The 12,783-nt window shown below is 34.1% G+C and overlaps 2 protein-coding genes across 2 annotated transcripts; both read left to right on the top strand.

Moving 5' to 3' along the window:
- The first annotated feature begins 6,022 nt into the window (after positions 1-6,022).
- On the top strand, positions 6,023-7,430 carry LOC114741274 (putative F-box protein At3g10430). The gene has a single exon (XM_028929527.1). It carries the CDS (start codon positions 6,023-6,025, stop codon positions 7,259-7,261), a length of 1,239 nt encoding a protein of 412 aa, XP_028785360.1. The 3' UTR covers positions 7,262-7,430.
- Positions 7,431-10,331: 2,901 nt separating this feature from the next.
- On the top strand, positions 10,332-11,509 carry LOC114741273 (F-box/kelch-repeat protein At3g06240-like). The gene is made up of 2 exons (XM_028929526.1): positions 10,332-11,004; positions 11,082-11,509. The coding sequence occupies exons 1-2, from the start codon at positions 10,332-10,334 to the stop codon at positions 11,507-11,509; spliced, it is 1,101 nt and encodes a 366-aa protein (XP_028785359.1).
- The last annotated feature ends 1,274 nt before the right edge of the window (positions 11,510-12,783 follow it).

Raw genomic sequence — 12,783 nt, 5'->3', positions numbered from 1 at the left:
AATGGCAAACCAAAAGCATTTATATGTATGTTCAATGTCTCTACTAATGAATCTAGGTCCTTAACTCTCAGCAATGTCAGCGGAATTACTAGTATTTTCAATTACGTGGAAAGCCTTGTACCAGTTGGCAATATCCACATTGAAGAGCCAAGGTCTCTGTCCAAGAAGAAGAAGAAGAAGAATAAGACAAAGAAGAAGAAGAAAGAGCCTAGATCCTAAGTCTTAATTATTATATTGTTGATTTACTTTGCTGAGCACTTTTGGTGGAATCTTTGATGCCCTCTAGATATGTTATGCAGAATGATGAATGTAGTTATTTTTCATTTTGGGCCAAAAGATTTAATGTAGTTACTCAATTAGCAGATGTTTGTGCCTTTCTTTTTGACTTTACCTATAATATCATGCTGTCCGTTTTTCTTTCAAACATGGGTGTACGATAAATTTAGTTTCTGGTGGGTGGAGTATGTTGGACTAGTTGTTTCTGTAATATACCAATGGTGGTATATCATGCGGGAGGCAAGAAAAATGGGTGAACTCAATTTGAGCTGCTTACGTTTTCATGTCATTTTTAGTGGAGAAGTGAATTAAATACATTGGTTTATGCAACTTTTTCATTTCATGATCATGTTCTTTGCTGATTGTACTAATATAGAAATGTGCTATAGAGTTGTAATGTTGCAATCTGACATCTTTTTACTTCACTTTCCTCATCTTCCACATATCTTCAAGCCACAGATAGCGCATATTGCATTTTAATGGTTTAGATCTATTTATCAATTGAAATTTTAGAATCTCAATTATTAGTTTTACAAGATATTGAATATGAACTATCTCTGATTTGAACAATGAAGATTTTCCAGAAGACGGGTTAGAGGGGGCTGTAGGGAGAAGCACGGTTTGAAATTTGCAATCCAATCCAACAACTTATTACCAAGCAAACAGAAATCTTTTTTTTTTTTTTTTTGGGGCTAGAAAGACTTTGATATGATAAGGAATAATCAATACTAGTTTAAGTGTCCAATCCATCCACTCTAATGATATGCATTTAAAAATTCTGCTAATAATATTTATTTAATGTGAAAATGAAAATAAAATTCTGTTTCAAAAAATAAGAGAAATATTTGATATTGAAATTTCATTATTTATTTTAAGTTAATGATAGAAAGTTTGCTAGAAATTAAATTGTAAATATTTATGTATATTTTTACAAGGAAACTAACGTATAGGAGTCCAATATTTGATTTATTGATTAAAAAAAATCGCGGTAGAATGGATCCTGCCGGTTGGCCGTGCGAGTTTGAGCGCGCGACGCCCTCATGAGGCGACGATTCCCTGTTCGTTGATTGCTTGAAGCTCCATCCTCCCGGTCAGAGCACCATGAAGCAGACGGTAATGGACGGCGACACGGCATATCTTCCCCAAGAAACCCTGTAAAATCGCTAATCCGATTTCAATGCGTGTCCAGACAATGGAAAAATCTCATCAAGACTCCATCCTTCATCGGAGAGCATCTCCACCATTCCAGTGATCAAAACTCGTATCTTCTGTTGCAACGGAATCGGATAGACAATCCTATGCATTTATATTTGCTCAATCGCGAGTTGCAAGTCCTTGAATTTCTGAAGACGGATGACTTCTTGGGTGCTACAATCACCAGTTCCAGCAATGGCCTGCTCTGCGTTGAAATAGATAAGTATGATAAATCTATTCCTTCCCTTTTATTATTAAATCCAGCGACTAGAGAGGTTAGAGAGGTGCCTAGAAGCAGAGCTATTGATGATTTTGAGGGTAAATGCACTTCAGGATTTGGGTTCAGTCCAATTCTTAACGACTACAAGAAAGTGAGAACTTATGCTTCTCAGTTTGAAACAGAGGTGAATCTAGTGGAAGTGTACTCATTAAGCACAGGGTCATGGAAAGAAGTAGAACTGGGTAACTTAAAACAAATAAGTCTTTTTTGGGAAACTGTAACTGTTAATGGAGCTGTGTTTTGGACTGGATTAAAGCTAGATGAGGCGGAAGCGGATGAAGACGAAGTGACTGTGGTAGTGTCCTTTGACATAGCAACAGAAATGTTCTCCCCGATGCCATGGCCTACTTTAGAGAATAACTCAACTGATAAGCTTACAGTGTATGACAACAAACTAGCTATCATTAGTGTCACCGTGAGTGGAATAGTTGAGCCTTCTTTTGTTGATCTGTGGGTGATGGAGGAGGGTGCACATGCATCAGGTGAGAGATGGACTTGGACTAAGAAGTATAGGAGCAGCACCTATCCATGCCGTTTACGTCCAGCGACGCTTTGGAGAAATGACATTGTCTGCAATGTAACTAAATATGAAGTGAAGAATCATAAACCAAAAAACAAGAATGAGTTAGGGATGTTCATTATCAGTGGTCGTGTTTATGGCATTTTCAATTATGTGGAAAGCCTTGTACCAATCAGTGTGCAAAATCAAAGATCCTCGATGCTAAATCTTAGTCATTTCATTGAAGATTTACTTTGCTACCCAATTTTAGTAGAATCCTTGATGTCTTTTAGAGATGTTATGTAGAATGATGAATATAGATATTCAGCTATTTATAATATCAAGCTGTTCTGTTTTCTTTCAGATATGAATATGTAATAATTTATAGTTTTTGGTGTATGGGTTATGTGACACTGTGTTTGCGTTATATGCTAATGATTTTATGAGAGGGAAGAAAAGCAGGTGAAGCTTGCATTTTCAAGTCATTTTTAGTGGAGAAATGAATTAAGTACTCTAGTTTATGCAGGTAGTATCCTATACAAACTTGACTCTCCTTTTGATCAGTGATACACTTTCATTGGATGGAGATTTTTTGTTTTCTCTGTGAAGATACCACTTGCTACATTTTTTTTTTAAAAAAAATTTGTATCTCACCGTTCATTCATATATATCTGGAACCATATATTACATAGAAAATTGCAAACCTGGCCCCTTTGTTTGTTCCTTTTCTGTCATTAAAATTCTCAATAACCATTCCTCAAAATCATACCAAAAAAAAAAAAACCATATGCTGTCTTGATTCTTACTTGCTTTTGACAGAGAGCACAAACCCACAAAGAGACTGTTCTGTAGGAATGTCATTCCTCATCAGCTTCCAGACAAGAAGTAGTACTTTATGCAAAACCTTATATGCCCCTGAACCATTTCCTTTCCAATATAAATCTTGTCCCTTTCATTAGTTGTTGAGACTTGAGAAGTTGATTCTCACTATTCTTTGAACAATACCATGATCATACAATTCAAACAACTTCCTCATATCCCATTTATCCAAATTATGCAAAATCAGGTTCTCGACTGATGAAACTGTCACAGGAGTCCTTAACTTCACTGTGGCTCTAACATTCACTTAATTTTGCATGTCCTTGACCCTTGAGATCTTCTCCGTGTAGAGTCATCTTCCACAGATGAACACTAATTAGGCCTCAGTAAAGATTGATATTAACCTCCAGAATGAACAAGAAAGACTGCCCAATTCTGGCACAATATTTTTAAGCCTATTGCATGCTAAGTTGGCAATTACTTTGCATATCACATTGCATGGGCATTTTGGCTTCATATCACCCAAGGCCTGTAACAGCACTAGTTTTTGGCACTAACATGACAAAAGTGTTATTCAGAGATCTAGGTAGCCTTCTTGGTAGAAGGAAGCGCTTGACCATTGAACATGTCTTCCCTCATCACAAGCCAATATTTTTGGAGGAATCTGCCAATACATCCATCTTATCCAATCTGAGTTGCTGAATCACCACGTCAATTTCCCCATCAGTCACTTGTGCACTAAGAACTTCCAGATGACTGCTACAAAAATGCTCCTCTATTAGCTTTTATTAGTTATCCTGCATTGTAACCCCATTACCATTGAAATCTTTTAACTTGAACATAAAATTGTTTCCCCTTCGTCTAGTTACCAAGTTGTGAAAGTATTTAGTGCCACAATCTCTTTTGTTCAAAATTTAATTATGCCGTCTAAGCCTACAGAGTTTCTTCACACTCCAACCAAAACTTGAACGTATTTTTCTATTCTTTTATCCAAAAACCATGATTCCCCATTCCAACTTGGTTTTGAAGATTCTTTAACATTCCTTCAGGAATTAATGTATTGTTTCTAATCCGTACTCTTTTGTTTTGATCCAAATTAGCATTTCTTCTTTAACAGTGCCTTCAAATTTGACTGAAGGAGGGCTTGTTCCGGTAAGAACTTAACAGTTGGGATTGTAAAAAAATTGTGATGCACTTGAACGTATGAAGAATGAAACTGATGGGCTTAGTTCAACCACTGGAGGTGACTGATGCGCTGGGAAATTATAAGGAGTTCGTGAGTTAAATTGATTATTGGCAGTGATTGTCTGATCTTTACATTGGAAGTTTGGAACATTTGAATCGGGAGTCTTTAATTACACTTTAATTCCATGTTCATAGCTTTATGAACGAATAACTTAATCTATATACTCTTCTGGTCCTTAATATAAGACCAATTTAACTAATTTGATTAGATTAAGGAAGTTAGGTAAGTTAGTTAATTATAAGAAAAGTGACACATTTTTCCTAAAACACCATAATCATCTTCCTTAATATCCCCTCTCTCTCTTCTACTTGATTATGATTGAGGGAGTATCCACAGGGGTAATTTAGAGAAAGTTGATAAATATGAGAAATGAGTCTTATATTTATGACCAAAACCAACTTAAGAATTGGGTCCTATATTAAGGATCGGAGGAGTAATTAATACTACCTCCGGTCCTAATTATAAGAACCAATTAACTAATTTAAGAAGATTAAGGAAGTAAGTTGAGTTAGTTATTTGTCTTAAATAGGTGTTGTCTTTCCTAAAATATCCTTACTAATCAAGTTTATTAGCTAGAACTATAATTATTAGAAGGACTATCTTGGGAAAAATTGAGTAAATATGAGAGACAAAGTGGATTGGGGTCTTATATTTAAGATCAAAATAATAATCAAATAGAGTCTTATATTAAGAATCGGAGGTAGTATGATACTTTTTACTGGTAGCTATAAGTGTTTTCTACATTCACGGAAACTCAGATATGAAACCTTGTGTTTAAACCGCCAAAACTCCTTTCACCAAGCCCAATGGGTCAATGCACATTGGTATTCCGTATATTCTGTACACATGCGCCCCCACACACCCATATATATTATAGATTAGAGGAGGTTTAACCCGCGTGATATTCTTTTAGGCTGTGAGATTTCTGTAAATTTTATGATTTGTACTAATGTAATAAAGACATTTTAAATAAGTACTTTACTTATTGAAAAAATCACTAAAAAAAACCGTGAAATTTGAAAAATAAATTATTATCAAAACTCAAAACCTATACTATTATGGTCAAAACCCATAATAATGTTGTAACGGGTCCTAGTTTGAAATTTTTTAATTTTCATGATCTTTTTTTTGTGATTTTTCCTTACTTATTAGTATTAGTATAATTTTTTCCAATTTTTACAAACATCATTTTCTGTTTTGAGAAGGTATTATTTAATTTCTTTTTTAAAGACAGAAAATAAAAATATTACTCCTCCGGTCCTAATTATAAGACCCAATTGACTTATTTGAGAAGATTAAGGAAGTAAGTTAAGTTGGTTATTTATAATAAATAAGTGTTGTTATTCCTAAAATATCCTTGCTAATTAAGTATATTGGCTAAAACTATCATTATTAGAAGGATTATCTTGGAAAAAAAATGCATAAATATAAGAGAGAAAATGGATTGGGTCTTATAATTAGGACCAAATAAAAAGTCAAATTGGGTCTTATAATAAGGACCGGAGGAGTACTTTAAACCCAAAAAAAATGCAAAACAAAACATGTACTCAGGAATACTGCTAAAAATGAAAGAACTGAATTTTGTCTATTAAATCTTAAAATCTAAGTGTTGGCCAAAAACAACCGATTTATTTATTGATAAAAAGTTTGCTTGCGATAAAATATAAATTAATTTCATTAGGCACTGACAACGCGAGGGATTCCAGTGATGACGTTGATGCGTTCTTCCCAGCCAAGGGCCCTGACGCGGATGGAAATAGATGGCGGCAACCCAGTTCTTCCCCGAGAGGTCATCACAAGCATTCTCATACGGCTTCCGGTAAAAGCCCTAATCCGATTTCAATGCGTGTGCAAAGAATGGAAAAATCTGTTCAAAACCTCGTCTTTCATCGCAGAACACCTTCAACACTCCACTCATCAAAACCCTTCTCTTATTTTTGAAGATTATGGCATACCTGATCCTTTTCGAGTATGTTTGCTTGATAGTGAGATGCGAGTCCTTGAAGTTCAGAGCGATCCTTTTTTTGATTCTAAACGATGTGTTTGGACCATCAATTCCTGCAATGGCTTGATCTGTCTTGGGATTGTTAATGTTCCTCGCTCTCTTTCCCTTTTAGTATGGAATCCAGCGACCAGAGAGACGAGACTGGTGTCTGAACTTGTTGATGGTTGTGTTGATCGGACTTTACACGTAGGATTTGGATTTAGTCAAACTGTTAATGATTACAAGATAGTGAAAATTTGTGATTCTGAGAATGATTTTCTGGTTAATGAAGTGGAAGTGTATTCATTAAATAGAGGGACATGGAAAGAAGTAGAATTTGGAAAGTTAGATGGTGTAGGTATGATTTCGGGGGGTTTCGCTTTTAATGGAGCTATCTTTTGGGTTGGGTTAAAGCTAGCTGTGGACGAGGATGAAGATGATATCGACATCATTGTGTCATTTGACATAGCTACAGAAGTGTTTACATTAATACCGATGCCTCCTTTGCCTTCTCCGGTGATTAGTGCATCAGATCGCAAATATCTTACTGTATATGGCAACAAACTTGCCCTGCTATCTCATACTGTGAGTGAAGACTTCAAATCATCTTTGATTCATTTGTGGGTGATGGAGAAGGGTACATGTGCATCTAGGGAGAGATGGTGTTGCACTAAGAAATATACTAGCAGCCCTTATCTAGGCTGCAGGTTAGGCTACATGTTAGTTCCAGTGACTATTTGGAGGAATGAAGTTGTTTGCAATGTAACTGAAATGCCTTCCGATGATCTAATTGGAGATGAAGGTGAACCAGATGATGAACGAAGAATTGTTATGTTCAATATCACAACCAATGAATTTAGGACGCTTGATATCCGCAAATTTATCCTTGGTTATGGAATTTTCAATTATTCAGAAAGCCTTGTACCAGTTGGTAACATGCACGTTGAACAGCTTTGTTTTTAAATCTTGATTATGATATTTCATATTTACTTTGTTTAAGCACTGTTGGAAGACATAAACCTACAAGAGTTTAGTTCATTCTGTAACTGCAAGGCTTCATGTCCTTTAGTGATTTTATCAAGAATGATTAATGCAGATATGCAATGACAGATGTTTGTAGGTTTATTGGACTTATCTGTGATATCAGGTTATTCAGTTTTTCTTTTTTTCCAAAGATGGGCATGTATTTTAGTTGCTAGTGTGTGTATTGTTCGGGGCTAGTTATTTGCCTAATAAATATACCTATTATTCTATATAGTAATATGTGAAGGAAGGAAAGTAAGTTTTGATTCATTTGTAATGGATAAATGAATTAAATACACTGGTTTGTGACTTTGTGTAAGTAGTAGTCCTTCTTACTGTTTGTGCTTTTTGTCATTTTGGATACATGATCCCTCCTTATATTCAATCTTTTTTCATTGGTACTCTTTCAAGTAGCATGTGCTTTTCAAGATTCTTGGTTTCCTTAGCTTGTAGCATGAAAGATAGAATTATTATTTTCGATGCAGAAATGTAATAAATCACCATGTTTCCTGCAATCAGATTGAACACTTGTGCGTATTCTGCGTTTGAAATAATGTTTCCTGCCATCAGAATGGAGATACCAATGGAGCTTTTGTGAATACCTCCGTTATTGAAGTTTCTTTTTGAATGAATAAAGCAAGGAGCAAGTTTAACCAAATTCCATTTTCTTTTTTCCTTTTTTTTTTCTTTTTCTAAAATGTATGTGACCATGAATTTATATTAAGAATTCCTTGTATCTTGCCAAATAAAATGTGTTTTTGGGTTGACCTCTAAGAAATTATCTTCAAAATACTTGCTTACCTCTCAATGTTTATGCTTATAGAAGGCCTCTTGTTTTTTGGTTACAATGGTTTTGCTTGCTCTATGTTTATATTGTGTGTTGGAACTCTGTCATATATACGAATTCTGATCATATTATTTTGATTAGGTTCAACTGAAGGTTATATGTTTATTTCTTTTCTTAAGTAATTAAAAAAGTTAGGGACTTAGATGGTGGAGGTATAACTTACTAACGGTTTCACTCGTAATGGAGCTATTTCTTGGTTTGGGTCTAAACTAGGTGCAAAGGAGGATGAAGATGATATTAATTTGGTATGCAATAACATATGCTAGTAGCTTTATCTGAATTATCTGTGATATGATATACTACCTCTCTACCTTAACATAATATATAAGTTAACTAATTTGAGTAAATTAAAGAAGTTTGTTAAGTTAGTTATTTATGATAAATAGTTGTTATTTTTTCTAAAATATTTTTGCGAATAATATGTATCAGTTAGAATTACTGTTTGATAAAGCTTTTAACATATACAAATATTACAAAGATTATTTTGAAAAAAATAGATGAACATAAAAGACAAAGTATATTGAAATTTTATATTTATGATCAAATTGAATATCAAATTAATTTTTATATTAAAGATCAGAGGTAATATGTTTTAGTTGGTCTGTGGATTGTTCGGGATATTTTATCTAACCAATATACCTATTATTCTGTGTAATAGGTGGGGGAATAATGTAAGCGAAGAGAACATAAGTTCAAGTTTCTGGCTTTTTTTCGGTAAAAAAGAAAGTTTCTGGCTTTTTTGTTCATTTCTTCAGGATAAATAAATTAAATGCATTAGTTTGTGGCTTCCTTTAGCTAGCGGTTAAACATGAGTTTAGTTTCACCTTTTGATGGCTTTATTGCAGTGACCAAGGGACTAGCAGAACCCTCAGTAAACACAATGCCAGTATGGTCAAGCAAATCTCGGATATGTCTACATTGAGATGCTAAACTTGTGTGATCATCTGAGTTTCGGACTTCAATAACTATTAAAAGAAAAAACTTTATTCGGCTCTAACTATAAGAATAATTTTATAATATAATTTACACTATAAAATGGAATCTACCACGAAGAGCAATTAATTTCACCAACATCCTTTGGCATAAATTTGTCATAAAGCAATTACTTTAGTTGAGAAATACTACTTCCGGTATTTAATATAAGACCTTATTTGACTTTTATTTTGATCCTAAATATAAGATCCCAATCTACTTTGTCTCTCATATTTATGTATTTTTTTAACATAGTCTTTCTAATAGTGATAGTCCTAACTAATACTCTTGATTAGTAAGAATATTTTAGGAAAGACTATACCTATTTATTACAAATAATTAATTTAACTTTTTTCTTAATCTCCTCAAATTAGTCAACTAGTTCTTATACTTCCTCAAATTAGTCAACTAGTTTTTATAATTAGGAATGGAGGTAATATATACTTATGAGAATCCTAGGAGTAGATTATCATCCATATAGAGTGAAAAAAAAAAAACCCACGGAGTGTCAAACTCAGAACTTCCTATTTAAGAAAATTCAGAAAAAAAAAAAGGTTATTGGCATTATGAGGCTGAAAGACTCCTGCTAATGCAATTAATAATTTAATGACAGAAAAATTGATCAAAATATTATATTGAAATTAGTTTTATAAGGATGGCATTTTTTATGTATTTAATAATATACTGAATATAGAATCTGTAATTATTATAATTTTTTAACGATCTGTTTATTATTGATAGTGGCGAAAAAAAAATTCATTATTGATTAAAAGAAATTTTCAAGGAAAAAGAAATAAAAGCATACATGACACACCGTTATAAACCTCAACCCCAGCGGATAGTCGGAACAATGAACCGGATTCCTAATCAATCTGGTCGAAAGTATCAAACATATTACTCTCTCTTGTTTGGATTTTATATTACCTTTACATTTTACTTAGTTCGAAATAATGTTGTAGTAATTTCATTTTGCTGGTAGTTTGTATTTGAATTTTTTTTAACCAAATATACACACACATATGAATGTTTGATTTACTTGGGAATTAATTGTTTCATTTAAATATTATTTTTAGAGTTATATATAAATCTTTTTATACTTTTTTAATTAAAACTGTTTCGTTTACGAATTAAGCGCCTGGCCGATTGCTTTCCCTCCGAAACTAGGACTGCCATTCTCCACAGCCGAGCGCCATGAAGCAAACGGTAATAGATCTCGGCAATCCAGTTCTTCTTCAAGAAATCATCATAAACATACTCATACGGCTTCCGATAAAATCCCTAATACGGTTTCAATGTGGGTGCAAACATTGGAAAAATCTCTTCAAAACCCCGTCTTTCATAGCTGAGCACCTCCATCACTCCGCTCATCAAAACTCTTCTCTTCTTTTCGAAGATAAGGACGAATGTGGTCGTTTGCGCTTACGTTTGTTTGATCCTGGTATGCAAGTCCTTGAATTTAAGAACGAACGTTTTATCGGTTCTGTGCGGCGTAATTGGATTGTCGATTCCAGCAACGGCCTGCTCTGTGTTATTGGTAAAAATCATTCCATTTATTTGTGGAATCCAGCTATTAGAGATGTTAGAAGAGTGCCCAAAGCTATTAACTGGTTTGAGAATGATGATTTCTATTTAGGATTTGGATTCAGTCCAATTGTTAATGATTACAAGATAGTGAAACTTTATGTTTCTGGGGCTGATGATGATCTGGTTAATCTAGTAGAGGTGTATTTGTTAAGCACAGGATCATGGTACGAAGTTGAATTTGATGATTTAGATGGTGTAGCTATTAGTTCTAACGGTTTCAATATTAATGGAAATGGAGCTATCTTTTGGTCTGGCTTAAAGCTAGGTGTGGAAGAGGATGGTGAAGATGATATTGATTTGATAGTTTCATATGACATAGAAAGGGAGTATTTACATTGATTCCAATACCTACTTCAGCCTCTACATATTCAGAACATCTCAATGGTCTTGCTATATATGAGAACAAACTTGCTATGCTTTCTCACACTCTGAGTGATGACCTTGAATCCTCTTTGGTCGAATTGTGGGTGATGGAGGAGGATACAGGTACATCTAGGGAGAGATGGAATTGGACAATTAGATATACCAGCAAGCCCTATTTAGGCTTATGGTTACTCCCAGTGACTATTTGGAAGAATGAAATTATCTGTGATGTTACTGTATTGCCTGAAGACATTACTAAAACTAAAGCCGAAGTGGAGAATGCTGAGCAGAAAATTGTTATGTCCAATCTCACTACTAATGAATTCAAGATGTTTGCTATTCGCAGAGCTGGTGGTGTTGGTTATGGGATTTTCAATTATGCTGAAAGCCTTGTTTCAGTTAACAACATCCAAATTGAGTAGTCTTGATAGCATTTTTACTTTTTTTAAGCACTTATGGTGGAATTGGACACGAGACTCTACTTCATTCTGTGACTATAATATTTGATGACCTTTTGAGACTTTATCTATAATGATGAATTATGGATGCAGATGGGCGATAACAGATGTTCGTAGCTCTACTTGACTTGTATATTATATCAGGTTATTTAGTTTTCTTCCAAATATGGAAGAAAAGTAAGTGGAGTACATTTGACTTCCCTGCATCTTCATTCATTTCTAATTAAATACATTCATTTGTGACTTTGTGGAATTATGTCCTCATATTTCCAATATTAGTGTTTTTTTTTTGGGGGGGGGGGGGGACTTGTGAATACGTCATCTTTCATCATAGGACGCCATAACTACCTACTCTGCTCACCAAGATTGCTTGTCCGTGCTTTTGCAACAAGTATTCAACTATTCATTGGTTGGCTTCCTTTGAAGCTCGATTATTGGTTTAATCAGTTATGCGTTCTTCAAGTATTCCTTTTTTTTTGGGATGAAGATCCTTTCACATGTGAGGATACCTATTTCTGCTTTTATTTGTATTTCTCCTTTTATTTTCAAGCAAAATATAACATCTCAACTAGTAAAATTGCTAGTAATAACCATTAAGAACAAGAACTAAAACTGTCTCATAAGTAAGAATTGCTTTCTTTTTTCTCAGAATAAGAATTGCTTTTTTCCCCCTCAGAATCTTTGGGCACCGACCAGATACCAAGAGAAAGATGACAAGCAAGCTAGTATGTTGTAGTATTTGCAGCATCCAATGAGATTTTCTTTTTAATACTTATGAGCGAGAATTTTTAACTAGGAATTTTGTTTTCTGTATCCAATTCTCTACCCATAAGATGCCGCTGCCTTGGAGTTTTGAGATCCTTAAAGGATTTACGTGGTACAGACCTCTTAAATGTCAGTATCCTTCTATCATGATATTCAGATTTCATCTCATCTAATTATTCTACAAGCATCCTTATCCTATTGATTTTCTTTTCCCATGGCATATTATTTCACAAATGTCAGTACAGGGACATGATATTCCGGGACATGATATTCCAGGACATGAAGGCTTCCAACCATAATATTTCAGTTTTCAGGTTAGTTTATGAATTGTTGAGTACTCAGACTTCCCACATCTATTTAATTTTACCTTATTCTATGCCTGCTATTACACATTTGGGTCATGCTCAATTTGATCCTTTTGAGTTTTTAATATTTCTAATTGCACTTGTGTTAAGATGATCACACCTTAATTT

The sequence above is a fragment of the Neltuma alba genome, unplaced genomic scaffold (assembly GCF_004799145.2).
Source record: "Neltuma alba isolate B1F8T4 unplaced genomic scaffold, ASM479914v2 tig00003342_pilon, whole genome shotgun sequence".
NCBI lineage: Eukaryota > Viridiplantae > Streptophyta > Magnoliopsida > Fabales > Fabaceae > Neltuma > Neltuma alba.
The sequence above is the reverse complement of the archived record's forward strand: the minus strand, read 5'-3'. Positions and strand labels throughout refer to the sequence as shown.